The sequence below is a fragment of the Trichoderma reesei genome (assembly GCF_000167675.1).
Source record: "Trichoderma reesei QM6a unplaced genomic scaffold TRIREscaffold_7, whole genome shotgun sequence".
In the NCBI taxonomy this organism is placed as follows: Eukaryota; Fungi; Ascomycota; class Sordariomycetes; order Hypocreales; family Hypocreaceae; genus Trichoderma; species Trichoderma reesei.
Genome location: NW_006711154.1, coordinates 866,240 through 889,712, shown reverse-complemented (window position 1 = coordinate 889,712; position 23,473 = coordinate 866,240). Strand labels below are relative to the sequence as shown.

The following is a 23,473-nucleotide window of genomic DNA, read 5'->3' as shown; positions in this document are numbered from 1 at the left end:
GCGGAGCCGAAGAACGCGCAAAAAGAAAATCTGCGCGTCTCTCCGCACTGACAGGGTTGTGACACGGCCATTGTCGAAGAGGGCGGCCGACTGTGGGGAAGAGGGCAGAAAGAGCCGAGACCGTTGGCACCTAATCACAGTAGCTTATTCCCTGTTCAACCCGTCAAGGCCGAGCAGAGGTTCTTTTCCTGATGATGGTATTTATTTTGTTTTGTTTCCTGGCTTGAGAGCTTGAGTCAACGTCAGGTACCTGGTAAGAGAGACTGAGAGGGTTGTAATACAGAGAGACGGCTGGACGGCATACACACGCGGACTTGTGCATTGTGCAGCATGATTTCCTTTCTGTCTCACCATGACACTCAGACGGTCCCGGCAATTAAACCGTCATACGGTTGCAGCACCTTGTGAGCCCTAGGCATAAAGGATCGAGCCGCCTCCCTGTCAACTGCAGAGGTGCCGGCCCACCAGCCAGAGCCAGGGGAACTTCCTAATTAGGCAATTCGATAAATGTGGCCCAGTCCCAAGGTGCAGAGACTACGACACAGAAGAGCACTACTGTAATCAAAAGGTTACTGTACAGGGGGGGGATTAACAGACAAGACAAGACATTTGCATGCATCCCGTGCTACCTTGTACGAGTAAAGTGCTATGGAGCTCGATCATGTATGTCCCTTGAGGGTTTACCCGGCGGGTGTTTTCCATGTCCACCTATCTGCTGTTTTATCTGCTGTTATTATCCTCTCTATATCTTCAGAGGAGGGATTCCTGGAAGTCATGGGCCTTTGTGATCTCCACACCGAGGAAGTGTTCAGGGGCTGGGATTTTGTGAGAGCTAAACCCCACGTCTCTCTGGTCTGTGCGACTCATGATCTCGGGACTTGGATGAGCTTGACTGGGGTAAAGGAAACCCCCATGCCGTTAGCTTTACGAGACATTGATAGAGTTGAGAACAAGGACACAGTCTTGTAGAAAGGATCAACAGGAACAGGGCAATACAAGACAGATGGGAGGATCCCCGTTGCAACTCCATCTTACACGAGTTTTCAGCTATCCTCATTGATGGAAATCCCGCGACGGCAACTCATTGCGAGGGCACTTGCAACTTCTTCGACAGCTTTGACGCCTTGCTCGTTCGGTCCGATGCTGAAGTGCCTTGGAAGCCAATGGTCGGCTCCCCCCCTGGTCTAGTCAAAGGGGGTAAATCCCACGAGATTGATCGGAACTATCGGCGAAGTGGATAGCCATGCCTAAGAGACATACTACCACCCACCTACATACATGACAGGCTTGGCTTACTCTTCTTCCCAGCTCATGCGTGCTTTGCAGCAGCAGCTCTGCGGCCTTTGTATCTTGAGCACGTTTTGCTATGTCTAAGCCCGGCAGCGTGAGAGCCGAACTGGAGGCACCCTCCCTGTCGCAATCTTGTTCACGATGGCCCCCAGTACCGCCGAGAAGAGGGCAGCAGCACATGCCTGATTACCGCCGGGGTTGGACCTAGATCGGAGCGAGATTCCGCTGTTGTGTAGGTGGGCACATGTTTGCAAGCAAGCAAGGGGGGGGGACAATGCTGCAAAAAGAGACCAGCATCGTCGTCTAATGACGCAATGAACCTATCCAAAGCCATTCCTTCGTTGACACAGACGGGGGCAGAGAAGAAGGATTGAGATATAAGGAGGCGTGTTCCTCCGTCCCTCTCCCCTTGGCGATCTCCTGTCCCTCCAGGTGTGGCCAAGCACAGCACCCTTGTGTGTTCAGCAACTCGAGCTTCGAAAAAAAGGATGCTGGCCTCTCTTGTGAACCTCGTCATCGCCTCGGCGCTTGGCGTTGCGGCTCTGCCCAATGGCGCAAAGCTCAGCAACATTGCCGGACGCGGTCTGTTCGCCCCGATCTCGACGAGCAACCCGGCCGGCATCTCGGGCGGCACCACGGCCACCGGCGCCGATGGAGCGCCCGTGAGCTCGTTTTTCGCAGGCCTGAAGCCTCCGGTACGAACAGACTGACTTACGCGATCCTCACAGTCTTCCATGTGAGGTAACAGAAGAGAGAGAGATGCTGATGAGTTGAACGATATCATTATATAGTTCCCGACCAACTCCTGGTGGGCCTCGTACGCCGCCACGCCCGGCAACGGCACCGCCTCGGGCCCCTTTCCCTACGAGTCGCAGCTCGACGGCCTGGGCATCAACTTTGGCGTGAGCAACAGCCGCCAGTTCGACGGCACGTCCATCAAGCAGCCGACGCAGAACGACTGGCGCGCGGGCTTCGCCGAGCACTCGGGCGCCTTTGCCAACCACAAGGCGACGGCCTTTGACACGCACTCGGTCACGGTGCAGTACTTCCAGGGCGGCGCGAGCATGACCTCGCCGCTGATTCCCGGATCGCCGTACATTACGCTGCAGTACCAGGCTGCCACGCCGCTGCTGACGTCGAGGAACGGGGGCATTGCGTCGTTTAACGGACAGAATCTCTCGAATGGACAGAGTGGTGAGTTGCAATCCATGTTTTGCTGATACTAATATGGGCATGGGCATGATAGGAAACTGCCAAGTTCCACCCGTATATATGTGTATATATATATATATATATATGTACTCAAGGATTGACTAACACGCTGAACCCCCCTAGTCACTGCTACTGGCACCTCGTTCACCGTCGTCGACACCACCGGCACCACCTACGTGATCTACGCCCTCTCGTCCATCTCCCTGACTGCCACGGCCACCAACAGCGCCCAGGGCACTATCAAGGCCACCGGCACGTACAACGGCGTGCTCCGCCTCGTCAGGCTCACCCAGGCCAGCCACAAGGCGCTCCTCGACCAGCACTACACCGTCTACCCCACGGGCGTCGGCCTCGACTACAGCTTCACCACCACCACCGGCACGCTCATCTTCAACTACAACACCGTGGGCGACGGCAGCCAGCTGCTGATGCTGACCTGGCCGCACCACCGTCTGTCTCTGCAGGGCGCCAACCAGCCGGCCACTTCGTCCCTGGGCTACCTCACCACCAAGGTCAGAGAATTGCATCATCGGATTTGATTCTTCTCAAGTTGCAAGAAGAGGGAAGCTGACAGGTGATATGTAACACAGGGATGGATGTACCCCATCATCGGCAACCAGTGGAAGCTCCTGTACCAGCTGAGCAGCATCACCTGGAACCCTCCTCGCGCGCTCGACTCCTCGTGCAGCTCGGCCGTCATCCAGGGTCTCCAGTACGAGATTGGTCTGCTCGCGAATTCTACTCCTCCTGTGCCCAACGAGTTTTACTACTGGGGAGGCAGCCTCGCCGCTCAGGCTCGTCTTGCCCTCATTGCGTAACGCTCTCTCTCTCTCCCTCTCCTATCTCTTCTGTTTTCTCATCCCGCTGACCTGCTCCTCAGCGAGGCTGTCGGCCGCACCGACCTCATCCCCACGGTGACAAACTACCTCAAGACCAGCTTCCAGAACTGGTTCACGCCCAGCACCGGCGCGTCTCCCGCGTACGAAACCTCTTGGGGCGGCGTCATCGACAAGGCCGGCGCCACCAACTCGGGCATCGACTTTGGCAACGGCTACTACAACGACCACCACTTCCACTACGGCTACTTTTTGTACGTGGCCGCCGTCATTGCCAAGTACGACGCCAACTGGCTGGCGCAGCATAAGGACTTTATCAACTGGTTTGCCCGGTAAGACGTTTCGTCCCCTTCCCCCCCTGAAGCATACTACCCATACTTCCAGTTCTGTTGCGTATTGCAGTTCTGGCTAACCAGAGCAAAACAGAGACATCATCAACCCGTCGCCCAACGACCCCTACTTCCCCGTCACCCGCTGCCGCGACTGGTTCGCCGGCCACTCGTGGGCCTCGGGCATCGCCAACGGGGCCGGCAGCCGAGACCAGGAGTCGACCGGCGAGGCCGTCAACGGCTACTACGGCGCGCTGCTCTGGGCCACGGTCGCGCTGTCGCAGGACTACGTCAACTACGCCCGGCTGCTCGTCGCCACGGAGCAGCAGGGCGCCCAGGTCTACTGGCACCTGTACCCGCAGCAGAGCCAGACAGACCCCAACAACCCGTACCCGGAGCCGGCGGTGCGCAACCTGGTGACCATGGGCAACGTCGAGGACTGGCAGTCGGGCGCCTGGCTGTTCTGGGGCAACCAGAAGAGCGAGATTGCGGCCATCCAGATGCTGCCCGTGACGCCCATCAACGAGGTGCTGTACGACGCCCAGTGGGTCAACAATGTGTGGTCGTATGCCCAGAACGAGATTGTCGACCCGTCGATTGCCGATGACTGGTGAGTTGCTTTGTTCCCTGAGACAGCCCGCCAGACTTGATATATATATATATATGTACTGACCGCTCCATCGTACATAGGCGCTCCGTCATGATTGCGGCCTACTCCAACGCCAACCCTCAGACTGCTGCCGCCTGGAGCGCCAACCTGACCACCTGGGGTAAGCCATCAGTCTTATAGATGAAGCTGATATCAAGTCAGTCCGTTCCCCAGTGCTAACTGTGTTACAAGGCTCCGGAAACACCTTCTCCAACGAGCTCTTCTTCATCGGCACCCGGCCCAACCCCAGCGGCCAGCCCATCTGCGGCTCCAACTTCCCGCAGAACCCGTACGGCAACTTCAAGATCCAGTCGGCCACGACGGGCCAGTGGGTCGTCGCGTCGACGGCGTCGTCCAACCTCGTGGCCTCGGGCTCGCAGGCCAGCGCCGGCGTCTTCATCAGCTCGTACACGCCCAACGCGGGCAACCTCAAGCTGACGAGCAACAACCAGTTCGTGACGGCGGACCAGTCGGGCAACTTTGCGCTGCAGGCGGCCCGCGCCACGGCCTCGTCCTGGGAGGTGTTTACCATCCGCCAAAAGGTCGGCGCCGCGGCGGGCGTGTACACGATCAAGGCTGGGAGCAACGGCAAGTGGGTGACGCTCGCGTCGGACGGGTCGTTGATCAACAATGGGGCGACGGAGGCTTCGGCTGCTGGGTTCAAGTTTGTCCAGTCGTAAGGGGGGGAGACTGAAGATGAGGAAGGGTTTGATCATCGAGTGTGTACAAGGGGGTGAGGTTGGTGTATATATGTGTATATATGTGCGGACTGATATATATGAGCCTTGACTAGCACAACAAATGTATCAAATGCATGATTCTGTCCTTTCGATTTCGTATAATAGTAACGGACTGTTAACAAGTGTAGACATGAGATAGAGTATCTCTACCTTATGCAGTCCATCTTGTAAGCTGCAGACATGCATTGAGGCGGATATTGACACCAATTACCCCATCCCGGAATTCAACTTACATGTTTGATATACAGACAATCAGGTCGTATCATCAAGGAGAAAATAGTGAAGAAGCATCTAGAATTGACACATAGCTACATAGCAAGATTTTATATCAAATGCAACAATACCTTCAATACAAAGTGATGTCCTGTTGCACTTTGCTGGGAATAGTACCTAAGGTAGCTAGTATTACTGTAGCCAACCGCGATAGGTGGTGACCTTTGTATGTACGTCCTCACCGACCACCGGAGCAATTGCACCACCAGGACGTAATGAAACAACAGGTATGATGATATCCTTTGATGTGTAACCGTTGGAATGGCAAGTTGCCACCCGGGTGGCTCTTGGCTGACTGTCAATCATGCCCGTGCAGGCTGGAGTGTATGACGTCTTGCTCACATCAAAGTTCAACACAATCTTTATATAAACCTCAGCAGCACCTCAACAGCTCTGGATACTTTAACAATTAAGATCAAAACAACTTTGGCGATTCTTTTCGACCAATTAGCAAACTATTCACTTGACTTTACAGAAACAATCATCACCATGGCTAGCACTACAGCTCTCAAGGGACAGGCTCTCTTTGACCTCTCCGGCAAGGTCGCCCTCGTCACAGGTTCGTCTTTGCTCACTTACTCTTCCAAAAGATCTATATCTGACAGTTCGCAGGAGGAGGCTCTGGAATTGGTCTGATGGCCGCCCAGGCCCTGGCCGCCAACGGCGCAAAGGTCTACATCTGCGGCCGCACAAAGGAAAAGCTCGACAAGGCCGCCTCAACCCACGGCTCCAACGCCCCCGGCGAAATCATCCCCATCCAGGCCGACATCAACTCGAAAGAGGGCATCAAGTCGCTCGTTGACGAGCTGCAGAAGCGCGAAAAGTGCCTGTGCATCCTCGTCAACAATGCCGGCATCAGCGGCGAGACGTTCAGCGTTGCCGAGGCCAACTCGGCCGAGGAGCTCAAGAAGGAGCTCTTTGACAACGTCAAGGCGACGTTTGACGACTGGCTGAGCGTGTACCGGACAAACGTCACGGCCGTCTACTTCACAACGGTCGCCCTGCTGCCGCTGCTGCAAAAGTCGACGGAGACGCACGCCGGCTGGTCGGCCACGGTCATCAACATCAGCTCCATCTCGGGCCTGGTCAAGACCAGCCAGCACCACTTCAGCTACAACGCGTCCAAGGGCGCGGCGGAGCACCTGACGCGCATGATGGCGGCCGACTTCAGCGCCGCCGGCCTCAAGATTCGCATCAACAGCATCGCCCCGGGCGTCTTCCCCAGCGAGATGACGACGGAGGGCAGCGACGAGGGCCAGAAGAGCAAGATTGACAAGAGCCAGTACGAGGGCAAGATTCCCGCGAACCGGCCAGGCAAGGACGAGGACATGGCGCAGGCGGTGCTGTTTTTGGCGAGCAACCAGTTTGTGAATGGGCAGAGGGTGGTGGTTGATGGAGGACATACGCTTGCTGCGGGATTGTAGATTTGATGATCTGTATTTTAATGACTGAATGACCCAATTGAACGTACTATCACCACTCATTGTGCGATTTTCTGTGTCAAAAGCTTCACATTTCATCGATATTCTACAGAGCGATGGCTCGAATTCAGTCTGCCTGATGTGCAGTTCCTGTGTCATTCTCACTCTACTCATTGGTTGTGAATACGACAAGTTTACTTGGACTGGATTGTATCTGATGCACGAATCACATGCCAAGTCTCCATTGATGCTGTTCATTTATTGAGCTCAATTCCCGGTACTAACAATTTCAAACAGATCTCTCCAGAATAGAGCCATAGAGAGTATCTCTTAACACAAAATTGAACATCAATTGACGCGACCGCGCGCAATAGCTCAGGCATTAGCAATAGCTCAGCCACAGCAGCTCTCCCAAGCTCACGCCCATTGAGCCTCATCTCATCTCATCTCACTCATCTTAGCGTCATCACCGGAGCTTTACCTCAGCTTTCGTCTCATGAAACAAGGCATCACTTCACCTTCAAGGTGCTTGTAAAACTCTGTATGTAAGTAAATCCATCCTTCTGTCTTCATGGTATTACTGCAGTGGGGCAAAACAAGCAATTGAAGCATCATCGACGTCCGCCCGCTTGCCAAGATTGATGTCATGCCTATCCAACCACCAAGAAAAAGATCCAGGCGAGTGACATCACGAAAACGCAACCTTGTCAGCCAGATTCACATAACAATGGAGATACACCAAAAAGAAGGAAACAGCTCTCGCACGTGCAACCGCCTGCCTTGTTTCAATCCCAATTGATAAGAAAACACAATAAAAGTCATGATTAGTAGTACTGCTGCTCAATCTTCTCTCAAACGCCTCCTTCTTCTTCCCACTTCAACCCTTCAATTCCAGTGCACAAGCAGCATCCGTCTTGCACGCAATTACTACTTCCCTGCCACGAGATTCAACAACACCAAATTATCGAGAAACACGACCAGATTCTTCACCATGTCGCGCAGCGAATCTGGAAGCTTCAAGCCCGTTGAGGAGCCTCAGGCGCAGGATCTTCCTGGGTAAGTCCACCTTACCGTGCGCAGCTTTTGCTTCTTTAAGAGGGGAATACTTGACTGACAGCATATATATATACGGCAACAGCTTGGAGAAGAACATGAAGCCATCTAGCGAAGCAACCGCTCTCGAGGGCAAGGGCGGCCACCAGGAATACATTGCCGCCGGCAAGCTCAAGGGCAACAAGGCCCTCATCACAGGCGGAGAGTACGCACGCACCCGCTCACCAGCCCATTCCTCATCAAATCTATTTTAAGCAAAGAAGAATGAAAAAAAAAAAACATATCACTGACCAAAGGTGTGTATATTATCCTGCAGCTCCGGCATAGGCCGCTCCGTCGCCGTCCTCTTCGCCCGCGAAGGCTCCGACGTAACCATCGTCTACCTCCCCGAAGAGCAGCCCGACGCCGAGGAGACCAAGAAACTCGTCGAAAGGGAAGGCCGCAAGTGCCTCCTCATCCCGGGCAACCTCATGGACAACGAGACGTGCCGCAAGGCCGTCGAGCAGCACATGCAGACCTTTGGCGCGCTGCACGTGCTCGTCAACAATGCCTCGAAGCAGGTCATGTGCGAGGACATTGCAAAGATTAACCTGGACGACGTGGAGAGCACGTTTAGGAGCAACATCCTGCAGATGTTTGCCATGACCAAATATGCGGTGCCGCATATGGAAAAGGGTGGCTCGTAAGTGATCCCTCTCCCCGTCATACTATCTCTCTCCCCCCCTGCTTCTTCATGATATACAGACGTTTGAACATCTGATGGATGGTAACTGAACTGACATGTAAAAAAACACAGCATCATCAACACAACCTCCACCGTCGCCTTCCGCGGCACAGCCCACATGGTCGACTACGCAGCCACAAAGGGCGCCATCACCTCCTTCACCCAGTCCCTCGCCAAGCAGCTCATGCCAAAGGGCATCCGCGTCAACGCCGTCGCTCCCGGTCCCGTCCACACGCCTCTCCAGCCGGCCTCGCGCCCGCCCGAGCAGATGGAAGGCTTTGGCAAGAAGTCGGGCATTGGACGGCCGGGCCAGCCCAGCGAGATTGCGCCCAGCTTCATCTTTTTGGCGTCAAAGGATGCCGAGCTGTTCTATGGACAGGTGTTGCACGCGTATCCCCTGGGTGATTAGATCTGGGAGAGTGAGCTGGGATGGTGAGTGTCATGACTTGATGGGACATGTCTGTATGAGTATGGGAAAAGCAAATCGTAAATATGAGTTTATTCATCTGGTCATCAAAATTAAAAAGGACACATTAGCAAGCTAGTATTGTACACATGAACCACCCCTGAAAAACTCCGTGATGGCTTAAAGCAGCCCAAAATAGTAACCGACACATCAACGGCATCTCATCGTTAGTAAAACATGGAAAGCAGACTACGAGCATCATCATCATCATCAAGTCTAGACCGTTTACATCTGGACGCGGAAGAGATAGCGCAGCTTCACCTGCGCAACGTCGTAGCAGATAAACTCGTTATACTGCAGATATGCGCCGTCCACATTCGTCGCACACGGCTTTTCGTTGATATCGGGCTGTCATCACGTCAGTTACACGCTTCCATTACAGACAAAGACAACAATGGAAAGATTTTTTTTTTTAAAAGAAGAAATAAAGAAGAAAAAAAAGAAAAAAAGAGAGAAAAAAAGAAAAAGAAAAAACTCACCATTTGGATGCCCTTGAGGCTCTCGTGCACCACCCCGGCGTCCATCCACTTGGGCGGCGCCGTCATGCCCATGCCCCAGGTACTCTCCATGCCGCCCTTCTTGGCACTGCTGCCGGCGTCGTAGCTCGCATTCGTCAGCTGCTGCATGGGATCGCCCAGCTTGGCCTCGCACAGCAGCAGGAGGGCCTGGCCGCCGGAGATGTACGAGCAGCAGTAGTTGGCCGACTTGGACGACATGTCGGCGAGGTAGATACCCTTGCCAAACATGTATCCCGAGACGGGCGCTTCCGGGGGCGCGATGCGCAATCCCTGGCTGAGGATGCCGCCAAAGTTGGTCGCGCGCGAGCCGTGCCAGAGGAGGCGCCGGTTCTCGCCAATCTTGCTCTTCTCGACGTAGTCGTCGAAGCGCATGTTTTCCCCTTGCCGCTCGATGCGGAAAATCTCCTGGACCTTGTAGTTGTGGCCGTGGGTTTCGCCGCGGGAGCCGTGGAGGTAGGCCTCGAGGTACTCAAACTCGCTGCTGCCGTGGTCGAGGACGGTCATTTCGTTGAGGCCCAGGCTCTGGAACTGCTTGTCGAGGGGGTGGATGTTGTCTGTCGACTTGCGGTCGAGCTTCATGATGTCCGCGGCGTCCTTCATGTCGGACAAGCTCTCCAACAGCTCAATCTCCTTCTTGAGCATGACGTTGTCCCTGATGACGGGGGGGCGGTTGCGGCCAAAGGCGTGGGGGATGATGGAGTAGTACATGTTGGAGAGCATCTCGGTGGCCCGGGCCACGGTCGTGTTCCACCTGCTCGCTGCCAGGCTGGCGTCGTCCATCAACGCCGCGAGGTCCTTGAGCTGCTGGAAACCGCGCGTAATGGTGGCCTTGCTGAGTTTTCCCAGGGGGAGCTTGTTCGCGTCGTAGTTCAGGGCAGTCATAGTGGCCTGGAAGTACTGCTGGTTGAAGATGAGCTCCATGAGGGACTTGACCTCGAGCGGAAGAGTGCACTCCGCGGGCTTGACCTCTTCTTCGTCGTCGTTCTCCTTCTTGACGGCCTTGTCATCGGCCTCGTCGTCTTCGTCGTCCGAGTCTGGATTGTAGCTCCGCTCGACAAAGGCGTACTTGCCCGGCTTCGGGTTGTCGCCCCTGTTCTCCCAGGCCAGGCCAGACTTGTCCTTGAACTTCTTTTCGAAGTTCTTGATTGCATCTGCGGCGGTGCCGTTGCCGAGGATGGCGCTCTGGCCGACTTCTCCGACGCGGCCCCAGCGTGTCCAAGTCTTGTACTGCTTTGACTTGGCGTCGTATAAGACCTGGGCAGCCTGGCATCAATACTGGGCCGCAAACCAAAGGCAAACCGGGAAAGAGCGCAACTCACCTGGATGCGGTAAAACTTGTTGTTGTTGGCGGATGCGTTGGTCTGGTTGAGAGAAGCATCGTATATCAGCCCGGTATCGGGGTCGATGTGCACCTGGTTGTAGAGGAGCGGGCAGTGCTCGTCCACCGGGATGGCTGCATCCTTCTTCTTGATGAACTGGCCCTCGGCGACCTGCTTCTCTTCTCTGGTCTCGGGTTCGGGCGCAGCGTCTGCCTTTGCCTTGGTCTTTGCCCCTTGGGGCTTGGGGTTGGAGGTGTCGATCTTGACTCTTTTGCGCTGGGGCTCTTCATCTTCATCGCTCATCGACTCCACGAGACGCCGCTTCTTGCTATTGACTTGTGGAGCGGCAGCTTTAGGTCTTCCCCAGACATACGGCTGAGGATCGACTGCCTTGTTCAGCTTCTCCGCCTCCTGAATCCACTCCACGCTGACGATGGGCAAGTCCTTGGCCTTGGCAGCCGCGACCTTTGCCGAGTCGTTGTTGTAATCGTCCTCGGAGCAGACGACGTGGGTGGTGGTTTTGGCGACGCTCTTGGTGACGCTGCCGCCCAGGGAGCGGATGAGCTGCTCGAGAGAGGCGTGGGTGTGCTTGGAGGCGTCGAACTTGCCGCTGATGGCGATGACGCAGCCGTCCAGCGGCGGGACTGTGGGAGCAGCTGGAGGAGGAGGAGCAGCAGCAGCAGCAGCAGCAGCAGCAGCTCTTCTTCGAGGGGGCATGGTGGGAGGGTCTGTGATGGTGGAGATTGGGAGAGGTGGAGGACGATGGGTAGAATGGGAGGTGAAAGGAGAGAGAGAGAGGCACGCGTTACTAATGTGTCTCCTGGCTACCTTAGCTGTCTGTAGGTAGGTGTAGCGTCGTTGGCCGTGACACCTGAGCTTGAGGGGATGGAAGAGAGATGAATGGTTGCTTCAGGACAGGACAACACTTGTCAATTGAATGCGATACAGAAGAGTCGGGGGTAAGAACTCAATTGATTGCGTCGTCAACGATGATGGAACAGAATACAGAGAAAGAAAAGAGAACAGCTCGATGGTCAAGACAAGCAACGGCCTCTATTAATACTCCTTTCCTCCCCAAGCTGGGCGGGCAGTCCAGCTCAGCTCAGCTCGCATCGGGTCACATCCATCTCCCCAGAGCTTCAAAAATGCCCCGGAGCTGCCTAGCTTTCAGTGGAGCTCAGCTGCTGCAGCCCACTAAAAGCCGCTGGAAGTTCGGGGGACCCCTGGCGCCAATTTTCCGTTCCAGGCCCGGTTTCAGGCACCAGCGCGCCAAGAAAGATCATTGAAGGCTGGTGGCTGGTTGCGCGAGATGGACGCGGCGTCACGTGGTTTGGAGGGGGGAGTCGTTGAGTGGATTTGCTGCCTGGATTTTATGGGGATGTTGAGGATGACTAACGACTGTGTGTCCTTTGATTTGAAGCTATCACCAAGTCGTACGAGGTCTGGCTCAATGGAAGGTACATGTGTGTCTCACAGACATTGGAAAAAGTGTTGATTTGACACTTGGATCCTCGTGCAACCCAACGTACATTTAACCATGGCTTGCTCGTATTCATTGCCTCTCATCATTGTAAATGTACGTCGCCCATGAGTACAGGTGATTTGCTTTACAACAAAGTACACAAACTTCAAAAACACCACGAGAAGCATCACCACCCCAACCTCAACCACCATCTTCGCCATCAATAGTCACCAGCATCACCCCTCCGTACACCGATCCGCCTTTTTAATCCCATAATTACACCACCTCCTCTCCGGCCCGCCAGCGCAGCACCGCACCGCGCTCGCCTGCCGATTCCACTCGACCCTGCTGTTCTTGCTGTTGGCGCAGATGGTCTTTGTCCAGTGGCTTCTCCCCGTGAACATGGCTGTGTGTTCGCCGCTGCAGTCGTAGTTCCTTCAAGACGTTTTTGTTAGTGACTTGATGCTTTTCATAGAGCAGAGACTCGTTGGGAAGATGATAATTGTAGGGTAGGTAAGATTGGAGTTGGAAAGAGGTGTTGGAAGCAGTACATGTAGGTAGGACTCACTGGAACAGCATACACCTCCCATCTTGCGCCCCGACAGTATTCAAATGCGCCCTCATCGGGCCATCAAGCATACTCAAGTCATCTTAAACAACACATGTCAGCAACAAGCCTCAAGTGCCCCAGAACTGACCAAAAGAGAAAACAAAAACATAAAGAATTCAAAGTGGTAAAATAAAACTTACAGCACCGCCCATGCTTGAGCGGTGCCCTCTGACACCCAACCGCGCCCTTCCGACACCACGAAAACACCACATCGTTTATCGGCGCAGGCTCGCCCGGGAGCCAGTGCACCTCGTCGCCCTTTGTGTCGTTGCCCCAATGGCCCGGGACATGGAGACTCGGCAGGTCGGCTTCGGAGGGGCGGAGGGCGAGGAGGGAGCTTGCGGAGAGGAGCATGACGAGGAGGAGGACGTTGAAGAATGACATTGTTAACGAGAATTTGTGCTTCTTATCGTCGAAACTTGTCTCGATCTTGAGCTTGTCTTATGATAGAAAAGAAGGAGGAGGAGAGAGATGGCATAGATGGGAGGACCGTGGGGTTGAACAATACCTACCTACCTACGCAACAGAAGCACATATGGTATGCAAATGGAAAACGACAACCACCGGCTTCATCGGCAGCTTCAGAGCCATTCTATTGCCATTTGAGCTAGAATATAAGCTTAATATCTTGACAGATCTATACACAACCCCTCTCGCCAGGATCGATGCGGTAGATAATTCACCGAGATGTAAGCCACACAAGACACCAGCACAAAACATGTGGCTGATTTCTTGCCATTGCAGAGAGATAATTCGCACACGAACTCTTTTGTCAAAAAGCCACAGAGAATTACGCCTCTCGCGGACCGATTCCAAGGTCAAGCCATGCCGGAAAGCCGTACAAGCAGACCTCACATACATCGTTTTGATAGAGCATATATGCTTGCTCGCCGAGTAGAAATCAAACAGACTGACCCATCTTGCTCCCAGATTGAAGGAAATAATTGATAAAAGTGTGAAAGAAAAGGCTCGCGTCTATTACGCCACCAGACGCCCCCTAATGTAGTTCTTCCATGAGCCAATGCGGGAGAGGAAAAAAATATCAGAAAAGGAGACGCAGGAAAAAGCCACATTGAGCAATCAGCCAGGCTCTTTTCAGCATTCTTCAAGTAATGTCCATTGATTATCCTCGCTTCATGATCATCACTTTATAAAAAGGAAAAAAAGACTCCAAATCCCTCCAGATCAAGAAAGAGGAGCCCTTTGTTACCAGACTCAAACAAGTTGTTCTAAATCAAACTGGACCAATAGTTGTGGGCGTCGCCATCGCTCTCGTTTTCATCCTCATCCACATCCATGTCTGATTCCTGCTTTACTACAACAATGTTAGCCATATGGACGAATGAAGAAAAAAAAAAAGAGGAGAGGATCCAGCAAGCACGCCACTCTGGCAGCCGAGGTATCCAAAGAAATCACTTACGTAGTATGGCCCGAGGCGTGTACAATCTAGGAATCATTTCGTGGGACACAAAATGCCTCCAGTCCGAGCCCGTATATTCCAACACGGTAGTCGTGCTCACTTCGCCCTTCATCACCGCCCTGTCGCGCGTGCTGGCTTCGGGCTTGAAATCAACGGCCCCCGCGACTGCCTCTTTGCCAATGGGGCGCAGGGTCTGATGGAGGTTGCCCAGCTTAATGTGCCGCAGGTTGAGGTTGGGCATCTCCAGCATCTTCCGCAGGAGCACAGTGTACAAGGTAGGCCCGGTTTCCGCCAGGGCTTCGTCGTTGGCCTTGTCCTCAAACGAGAGATGGACCCTCCACAATTCGAGATTCTCGAGCGTGTCGGCAAACCTGGCAACCACACGCACAAGATCCTCAACGGTAGTGGCCGTCATTCCCAGGCTGAGGGTTTTCAATCGCGCGAGCTCTGCGTAAGGAGGAACAAGCGCGCTGTTTTCTTCTTCTTCTTCTTCTTCTTCTTCTCCGTCTGCCACCGGTGGCGATAAGGCCTCTGTCTGAGGCTTCGTCGCGAGCCAGTCAAACAGGTGATGCAGAGCGTTACGGCCGCCGTTGGCAATGTAGTCGCGCTTTCCGTTGATGCGCAGCTCCTCCAGGTTCTCGCATAATCTCAAGAACTTGGCCGCGTTGACATGGTGCCAGGCTTCTGACGTTTGACTTGTCGTGGAAAAGGGGTCCCAAGCCATGTCAAGGCAAATGTGCAGCCTCTTGAGCCGTCCGAGAACAGGAGCGACGGCGGCTTCGAAATCAGGATGGATGTAGAACGCAGAGTCGAATAGAAAATGCCCGCGCCTCTCCATCATTTCAATGGCTGTTGGCCTTGCTTGTGCCATGGCTAGCGCATGGACAACGGCCTTGAACATGCGAGTGGCATTCTCCGAGAGCCCGATGTCTTTCCAGCCGGGCCCGTGGCGAGGTCTGGGGCGCATCCCGGTTTCCATGTGCATGGTGTTGGTGCCGTAGCTCAGCCAGTGGCGGTAGCGGCCATCTCGAGATCTTCTGTCGGAGTTGAAGTCGCGAACCACGCAAGTCTCGAGGTTGGGGAGGCGGGAAAAGGCCTCGGCGAGATACTTTGGGACCAGCCCCAGCGTCCAGAGCGTCTCCTGCTCGGCCAAGCGCAGCTGGAGCAAGCGGAGGGACTTCATTGCCGCCACCCCCCTTGACGCATACATGGCCATCGGCTCGACCTCATCGAGACCCAAGTGTACTTGGCGCAAGCATCCCGCGAGACGGCTCTTGGAGATGTCCCTGAGGGCCTTGAGGCTGAACTCCGAGACCATGAACTGCTTCCGCGTGAAGAACTCGGACGCGAACTTGGAGAAGAGAGCATGTTCGACGGCCTTGCTCGTCAGGCGGAGCTTGCAGTACTCGGTCGTGGTGAGATGCCTTGTTATTCTGTCGAGAATCTCCGGAGGGATCTTGACGAGACCGCAGGTCTGGGTGATTTCACCGGGAGACAAAGACATGGTGCCCCTGTAGGTGCGATTGGAAGAGAAGAAGTATATGTAGATATGGAGAGGGATCTGGGTGGTTTGAGGGGAGATGAAGGTGAAGCTGTTGCCGTGGGTGCCTCAGCCGTAGAGGGTAGGAGGAGGGTACATCGATAGGTAGGTATACAAGTAGGTGGTGAGACTGGTAGGGCTGAGTGAATGGAGAGGCAGACAACAGCTGTTGAGCCAAGCAAAGTGGAACTGAGAGTGATGGGTGTTGAAGGAGAAGAAGAAGAAGATGATGGTGATGATGATGATGGTGATGATGATGATGAGCAGAGAAGAGAGAGAATAACTGAACGATGATAGAAAAAAAAAGAGAAGAGGAGAGGACTGGATGAATGAATGCAATGGACCTGTTTGTTTATATATCCCGTCTGGCCCTTCTGGCTCTCCAGGCTCTCTTCAGGCTCTCTTCAGGCCCTCCAGGCCCTTGGACGCCTCCCGCAGCAGCCCCCCCAGGTCCCCCCCCTGCCAGCTGAATCGGGATCCTGCCGCCTGCTGCCTGCCGCCCAGCTCCAGTATCCACCACACGCCGTCGCTGATTGGCCAATTGCCCCATTGGAGCCTGCGCCTCATGCACCTAACCCCGGTATGCATCAAAGCAAACAATTCAACATCTCAGCTCGGAGACCTTTGAGCATCAATGATTAGTTGGGACACATGCAGGACCAGAGAATGGACACTCGTGCATCTAATCATCCTCATTTTCAGTGCATTTCTCGTCCCCTCTTCTAAAAGCCAGTGCAAAAGCTACATAACGTGCTGTCCAGGATTTTTTTGGGGGGGGGAGGGTCAACTCGTGGTATATCCTCCGCCACAACTGACCTCGCGTCTCCAAGCCCAAGCCCAACGTCCTCCCTCCTCACACACTCGGAACCAAAGCAGAAAAACAAAAACAAGAAAGCAAAAGCCAAAAGATCGTGGGTGTCCGTCTATCTAAAGTACTGAAAGGCAGGCGTTGCACATGATTTAAAAATGTGATATAAATGGTATAAAGTGAACCAAAGCCCGTGTTTTTCGCGCCCGTCATTGATGGTATCATAAAATCAGAGGAGCCAGCCAGCTGGCCCGCTATTCCCTCATGTTCTATACCGGCCGCGGTGGAACCAAGATGAAGGAGGGTAAAGAAAAGGTATCATCTTTTTTTGTCGCTTGGTACATGATCCAGAATGCAAGTCGTCCTCTGAATGTAGAAGAAAGAAAGGATAAAAAGAAAGGCTCAAGATCGTTATGATGCCATCATACCATGTCGTGGACTCATACTCGTGTTGCCGGTTTCAGGTTTTCGTGTCATGATGCGTCAAGGTCAGCTTGATAAGAGGCGACAAAGAGAGTGTGGTAAGGATGCCCCGTTGAAGGATGCATTGCTGTCGCCTACGCAAGAGTGCAACCGCCGAGAATGAAGATGAAGATGAAGAAAAGGAAGAAGAAACGTCAAAATCATCAGGAAACGATGGCCGAGCAAAGACTTTCGCGCGCCGGCTTGGCCACCGAATACGGTCACCGTGGGGTTACTCCCCCTCAAATCAACCAAGCCCCATAAACTCGTTCTGTCGCAGGAAGCTCGAAGCAAGCTCGTCGCCGCCCTGCTCTGCCGCTTCCATCCAGTGGACGGCGACGCACATCAGACCTGGATCAGTTCTCACATCACCTTCGTTGCCACCAGAGAGCTGCCCATCACCAGAGCCGCCATTGCCGGCGCCCGACCCTCTCGAAGAGACACCTACGCTGCCGAGACCGCCGGAGCCGGAGCCGCCGAGGCCGCCTCTGGTGCGGCCATACTTCTCCATGACGGTCTGCTTAAACACCTCTCTTGGCTTGGACAAGGGAAGCGTTGTCCTTTCAACGGATTCCGGGTTAGAGAGGTAGAACAAGGCCAGCTCGCGCTGCGCCGTGGGATAGCCTTCTTTAGCGGTAATGGTCCACATCTTGCCAACATCTTTCAGTCCATAGGTAGTGGATGGGGGCGGGGGAGTACCAGTCGTTGACTGAGGCGTGTCGAGGGGAGTGGCATTGTCCGTGGAAGACTGGCGCGCATGCGAATGCGCCGCAACCACCTCGTCTGCCATCTCCACCATGGTTCGGCACACCTCCGATTTCAGCTTGAGGGCTGCGAGCCCTGTGTTCCAGAATGCCTTGCCCTTCTCCGGCCTATCGAGAACAGAGGCAGGGACAAAGGCAGCAATGAACTGCAGGTCACGGAAAAGTGACTTTGGTCGAATCGACGCATCTCGGAACAGAGTGTACAGCTCTTTGGTGATGAGGTCCGAGTTGGAAGCACCCCCGGATACAATGGACCGTGTCTCCGAGTTGGAGCCTCGGGACGTAAAGGAAAACCCAGTCGTCGGGAGGCCAGACTGAAGAGCTTGCAATCGGCGCTCCTTGACATTGTCAATCATGCCTTCCAACGGGGTCGGGCGACTGCTGGAGCTGTGGTCTTCCACGATGCTGGAGCCTGCATCAGATCTGTTCCATCGGCCCCTCTTGGGACCGCTCGACATCATTGATGCGATGATGAGCTGCTCCAGCTCGTTCAGAGCATTCAGCTTGGCATAAGGGTTGGGATGCACACAGAACATGTTGAGAAGACGCTGGTAAGCCTTCTTGAAAGGAAACTCGTTGGACGTTTCTTTGGGCGCTGGCGGCGGATCGATAGTAGCCGTGGGAGTCTCTGGAGAAGCAACAGGCGTGTTGTCGGTGGGCTCCGACATCCTCTCCGCAGTGCTGTCGCCCGCGTTCCGGAGATTTCCAAAGCTCCTCTTCTTCTCCAGCCCCCTCGGCCTAGCCAGTCCCGGCTTCTGCATCGACTTTTTGTCGGACTTGCGGCGAGCTCGTCTCTCGAGAGCGTCCTTTCTGTCAATGCATTGCTGCCCGAGCTTCTGGAACCAGCCATCCGTCTCCGAGCCCCGTGCTAGAACTTGATTGCCCAGGTCGGAGAGCAGCAAGCTGGTGAGTGTCTGCTTGAGCTCGTTCAAGAACCGCGTCTTTTCATCGTCGTTGCGATGCTGCTGGATCGTGTCATTGGACGACGCCGCCGTGCTTGGTCGGCCAGTAGAGACGCTCGTGATTGATGGAATCGTGTGATGCTGAGGGGCCGAAAAGGTAGTCGACACGTTGGTCAGACTGGTGGTGGGCGAGTATCGTGATGGAGCCGAGCTGGTAGACATGGCTGGCTGGAACGGCGACCAGAACGTGCCTGACGAATCGACGGGCGACGCCTTGTCAAAGTATTCGGGCGCATCGGGAATGTCGGCCAGCATGCCATGAGTCCTCGAATGGCCGTGCCTCGAAGAGTCCAGAGAGTGGTGGCTGGTGTTGTTGCTCGTCATGGATCTCAGATCGCGCGCAAACGAGCTGGATCGCCCGGACGACGATGACGTATGGCGCCTGTCCTGTTCGCTGATGATACTCGTCGAGTCATCGCCGCCCCATGAGTGGTCACGGTCTCGTGCCTTGCTGCGGTCATGGACCAGCTTGTCTCGCTTATACAGCTCGCTGGACCATAGCACTGGCGCCTCGCGAAGGGTTTCTCCGACGAGCTTGGAGATGCATCGGTCCACCTCGCAGCAGAAGCGGTGGATCCTCTCCTCTCCCTGGCAAAAATTCTCGATGCCGTACTGGTGCAGCCACATGGAGGTCATTTCTGCCTGATCATCGCTAAGCTTGTTCGGCCCGCCTTGCTCCTCCGAAGCGGCCAAGAGGTCCATAATCTGCGATTCGGTGCGGTAGAGGTAGGAGGAACTAGGACCGCGGTTGTTGTGAGCCCTTGAGCGCTGAAACGAGCTCCAACGACGCGGCATACCCATGGTCTTGAGAGCCTGACAGATGTCACGGCTGTGCGCATATTCCTTGGAATTGCGGACGTCGGTCACATACCACATCTTGTCGCGGATGGCATTGACGCGTTTCATCATGGTGTCGATGAGTCCTTCGTGCCGCTCTTGGCTCTGCTTCAGCCAGACGAGCCAGGCGTCGTACTCTTCAATGGCCGACGCAGAGCGGCGGATGGCGTCGCGGGGGCCCCTAGCTAAGATGTTGATCAGAGCGGCGAAGCCGTCCTGCCGGAGAGAGCTCGAAGCCAGCGCGGTCAGCTGGTTCAGCGTCTTCCAGTACATGTGGGCGGAGACGAAGTCGGCCTGCGCCTTTGACTGGGACGAAGCCGCCTTCAGCATCGTGATGAGGACAGGCTCGGACTCCTCGGGCTCCTTTGGCGTCAGGTCGGTGGTGGAGATTGTGCCGTCAACGCCCATTTGCTTCCGGTACGGGTTTCGGCTGGCAACCGTCTTCTCTGGCTGGATGATTCTGTTCCTCGACGTGTACTTTCGCAGGCCCGAGGCGCGATTGCTGAGCTGTGCCCGTCCACGCTCGGGCTCTAGGCTGCGAGGGATTTCATAGTCCTCCACCAGCTTGAGAACGGAGTTGCGCAGCTGATGGTAATCCTTGTCCAGCTCAGGGCGTTGCGGCGTCTCATCCTCGTCGGTGTCTGTGCTGGACGAGTTCTCCTCATCCTCGAGCTCATCGTCGGGATCGTAGGTCATCTGCGTCGAGAGGCTCTTTCCATCGGGGGAAATGAAGAGGACAACCCACCTCTCGGCACATGGGTGGCTTGATCCACGGACGACATCCGAGCCAAGGTTCTGCTGCATCTCGTGGATGGCGAGCCTGAGACGGTAGCCGTCGTCCTCGTACTTGCTCAGGCGCCGCTGCTCCTCGGGGTCCTCTGCAGGAGGGGAGTAGCGCGGGGTCGCGGTGTTGAGGTCGTACATGAAGTCGCGAGACGTGGTGGCGTCGCTGAGGATGGACGAGGCGCTGGTGCTGATGATGGAGGCCGTGTCGAAGCTGTTCTTGTGGTGGTTGGACATGGAGATGGGCTGGGAAATGGCCGACAGCCCGGAGATGGAGGCTGGGCCGGAACGTGCCGAGTGGGGCCGCTTCTCCGGGAAGAGAGCGTTGACCAGCGTTGCCAGATCGGCAGGGCTGATGACCAGGTAGGGGCGGACCTCGACCGTCTCCCGCAGGGAGGTGATGGACCTCGCCGGGAGGAGCTTGGCGGCCGGAATCTTGGACCGGGTCCCCTGGAACCTGGCGAGGATGTTCTCCACGTGGCCTTTGATCTTGGGCGGGATGTTCACGGGGACGCAGGTGGCCGAAGGCTTCCCGCTCCACATGCTTGAAACGTATTCATGGGCCTTCATGGCAACCTTTTTCAGAATCTTCTCCCTGGCGTAGGGGGTGATGTGATACTCAGCCAGCATGCCATAGTACTCGGGGTGGATAATGACGCCGAGCAGGAAGACAAAGAAGAGACATCTCCAGACAAGCCACTTGGAGGTATTCTCCACAAACTTGTTCTCGAGCTTGCTCAAGATGGCATTTCCGAGCTCGAGAAGGCCCTCCGGGATACCGGTTGCATCTTCGTCGTCAACCAGCTCGAACAGCCCGTTGACGGCGCGATCGTAGAAATCCTTGGCCGCAAGCTCATCCGACTGGTTCCAATCCGAGAGGTTGAATCGCGTGCCGTGCTGATCCTCTGCGCGATCAAGCAGGAAAGCGCCGTCCTCAAGTATCTTCATGAGGTACCACTCCATGCTGGACTTGCCAGACCAGTCGCGCATAGCTGTCCAGATGTTTAGCACGCAGATCAAAAAGTGCTCGCCGGCAGACTTGGGCTCGGCGATGAGCTTGGCCAGGACTGTCGCCCAGATGTCGGTTCGCCTTTGATCCTCGGAGCTATCGGGGCCAGCCGAGTTGGCAAAGCAGGCATGAATCAGGATCGACAGCGGATCATGTCTCTGGAAAGAGAGGAGCCTCTCGATGTCGGTGTTGGAGGTACTACGGCCCGAGGCACTTGCATGAGGCCGGTTGGGGTTTCGCGTGGGAAATGGGAGAACCGACTCAACCGGCTCCAGACCCTTGTGGAAATTCAAAAAGACATTCAGCTCAGAGCTCGAGAGGGCACATATGCGAGTGGCCAGGTAGTCCGGATTGGTTCGAATCTGTGTCAGGAACTCGATGAACGTCTCCCGGGCCGAGGCGGAGATGTCATGCAGAAACGGGGTGATGGACTTGAGCGAATCAGCGACGCCAACTGTTGAGTTAGTGGGAGTGTCCAGGCTATCAGACGAGCCAAGGGCACCAGAAGACATGGACTCGAGCTCGGGCTCCAAAAGGGCATATCGCCTAAGCTCATCGCAGCTCTTGCGCACGTCGTGGATGGCATTGTACAGAGCGGCAAAGTTGTCCTTGTCGTCCTTTCGGAAGCTCTCGACAAGGTAGCGGTGCGCCATCTCGCCGCAGCGCGTCAAGCGGGCGCTCAATGCGGTGGAGATGAGGCTTCGCTGCAGGCGGATGCGAGTGTTGGCGCGCTTGCGCTCCTGGTACTTGGAGAGGCGCACAACGTGGGCAAGCTCCTCGAGCGTGGTGTTGTCACTGTCCCGCACCAGGTGGGTATTCGTGTACAAGGACGCATCTTGCAGCAGGGGCTTCTTGGTGAACTTTGAGCCCGGCAGCGTCTCGTTTGACGAGCTCGTGGGAGTCAGGGGGCGGTAGCTGGGGCCGTGCCTGGCGCTGCTCGAGTTTGGCAGGTTGGGCTGAGCCACAATGGCTTTTCGCGAGGCCATGGGAGACTGATGGCGGGGATGACGTCCGCGGCGAGGGACATCATCACTCAGGCGCAAGGCCAGGGTCTGGGGGATGTCGGAGGAGCGGGTGGGCGTCGGGCTGGGCGTTCGCGAGCCGTACCGCTTTGGCCGCTGAGCATCCACGCTGTTGCCGTTGCTGCTGCTATTGGTGTTGGCGCCGCCGTTGTTCTTGTCCGGTGACGGCGTGGAGGATCTCGATTCGTGCGCAACCGTGGGTGACACGGCTGGACCAGTGGTATAAACCATCAGTACTCGGGTGCAATGTCAAACGTCCGGGAGGAGGTCTGGGCCTGGGAGGACGGCGGCAACGTACGTGGGGAGGAGTCAACACAGTCTGGCGATGAGAGAGAGCGTTGCATGGGGATCATTCTTGTTCCCTGGGAGAATATGCGAGCGGGTAGACGAGGCTCCAAAGGCCGTTGTGACTGTGGCTCGACAGACAATAACCTAGGTAGGCGGGCTAGCTGTGCGGCCGCCGCTGCTTCAGCGCTGTTCTCTTGTCGTGTTCGAGGGCGATGGAGCGAGCAGGCGAGAGAGGATCAAACGGAGAGAGGTGACGGTACGGAGACAGCTTCTCGAGTTGGCGAGTAAAAGCCCGGCGGCGGTCGGTGGGAGATTGTTGCAAAGGTGAAAAGCAGAGGTCGAGGGTGGCGGGTTTGGTTGGGAGGCAGGCAAAAGAGCTCGGCGGCAGAGTTTTGGAGGGGTTCGAAGTGCGGAGGTTTCGCCTCGACTTGAAGGTATCGATCCAATCCCGATAGTAGGTACCTGCGGACAAGACGCAAAGCAAAGACGGCTGGACGATGACGAGAGTCGACTCTGGCGCACAGCCAGCGCCTGTTGCGATCCGATGCAGGCCACGGGAGGCACGGCTGAGACGAGCTAATAATAACACTGCTATTATTACCAGGACGAAGCTCAGAGCGGATGCAGGAGAGAAGGCTGGAGGCGAGCTGCCAAGGGAGAGAGAGCCGAGCAGAAG

General features: G+C 55.5%; 7 protein-coding genes across 7 annotated transcripts; 3 read left to right on the top strand and 4 right to left on the bottom strand.

Moving 5' to 3' along the window:
• Nucleotides 1-1,778: 1,778 nt before the first annotated feature.
• TRIREDRAFT_73256 (glycoside hydrolase family 81) lies at nucleotides 1,779-4,996 on the top strand (the record flags this gene model as incomplete). Its single annotated transcript, XM_006964667.2, has 8 exons — nucleotides 1,779-1,985; nucleotides 2,082-2,484; nucleotides 2,626-3,014; nucleotides 3,093-3,316; nucleotides 3,383-3,670; nucleotides 3,765-4,277; nucleotides 4,358-4,437; nucleotides 4,509-4,996. The coding sequence occupies 8 exons, from the start codon at nucleotides 1,779-1,781 to the stop codon at nucleotides 4,994-4,996; spliced, it is 2,592 nt and encodes an 863-aa protein (XP_006964729.1).
• Nucleotides 4,997-5,818: 822 nt separating this feature from the next.
• Nucleotides 5,819-6,753, top strand: TRIREDRAFT_106516 (uncharacterized protein; the record flags this gene model as incomplete). Its single annotated transcript, XM_006964666.1, has 2 exons — nucleotides 5,819-5,888; nucleotides 5,942-6,753. The coding sequence occupies 2 exons, from the start codon at nucleotides 5,819-5,821 to the stop codon at nucleotides 6,751-6,753; spliced, it is 882 nt and encodes a 293-aa protein (XP_006964728.1).
• Nucleotides 6,754-7,741: 988 nt separating this feature from the next.
• On the top strand, nucleotides 7,742-9,050 carry TRIREDRAFT_77202 (uncharacterized protein; the record flags this gene model as incomplete). Its single annotated transcript, XM_006964665.1, has 4 exons — nucleotides 7,742-7,806; nucleotides 7,889-8,008; nucleotides 8,120-8,485; nucleotides 8,600-9,050. 4 exons carry the CDS (start codon nucleotides 7,742-7,744, stop codon nucleotides 8,934-8,936), a joined length of 888 nt encoding a protein of 295 aa, XP_006964727.1. The 3' UTR covers nucleotides 8,937-9,050.
• Nucleotides 9,051-9,218: 168 nt separating this feature from the next.
• Nucleotides 9,219-11,547, bottom strand: TRIREDRAFT_22115 (uncharacterized protein; the record flags this gene model as incomplete). The annotated part of the gene is made up of 3 exons (XM_006964337.1): nucleotides 9,219-9,341; nucleotides 9,473-10,765; nucleotides 10,831-11,547. 3 exons carry the CDS (start codon nucleotides 11,545-11,547, stop codon nucleotides 9,219-9,221), a joined length of 2,133 nt encoding a protein of 710 aa, XP_006964399.1.
• Nucleotides 11,548-12,568: 1,021 nt separating this feature from the next.
• Nucleotides 12,569-13,286, bottom strand: TRIREDRAFT_106512 (uncharacterized protein; the record flags this gene model as incomplete). Its single annotated transcript, XM_006964488.1, has 2 exons — nucleotides 12,569-12,750; nucleotides 13,043-13,286. The coding sequence occupies 2 exons, from the start codon at nucleotides 13,284-13,286 to the stop codon at nucleotides 12,569-12,571; spliced, it is 426 nt and encodes a 141-aa protein (XP_006964550.1).
• An 845-nt stretch (nucleotides 13,287-14,131) lies between these two features.
• Nucleotides 14,132-15,826, bottom strand: TRIREDRAFT_121427 (uncharacterized protein; the record flags this gene model as incomplete). Its single annotated transcript, XM_006964487.1, has 2 exons — nucleotides 14,132-14,217; nucleotides 14,323-15,826. 2 exons carry the CDS (start codon nucleotides 15,824-15,826, stop codon nucleotides 14,132-14,134), a joined length of 1,590 nt encoding a protein of 529 aa, XP_006964549.1.
• A 1,521-nt stretch (nucleotides 15,827-17,347) lies between these two features.
• Nucleotides 17,348-22,862, bottom strand: TRIREDRAFT_77193 (uncharacterized protein; the record flags this gene model as incomplete). The annotated part of the gene is made up of 3 exons (XM_006964486.1): nucleotides 17,348-17,523; nucleotides 17,581-22,633; nucleotides 22,765-22,862. 3 exons carry the CDS (start codon nucleotides 22,860-22,862, stop codon nucleotides 17,380-17,382), a joined length of 5,295 nt encoding a protein of 1,764 aa, XP_006964548.1. The 3' UTR covers nucleotides 17,348-17,379.
• Nucleotides 22,863-23,473: the final 611 nt, after the last annotated feature.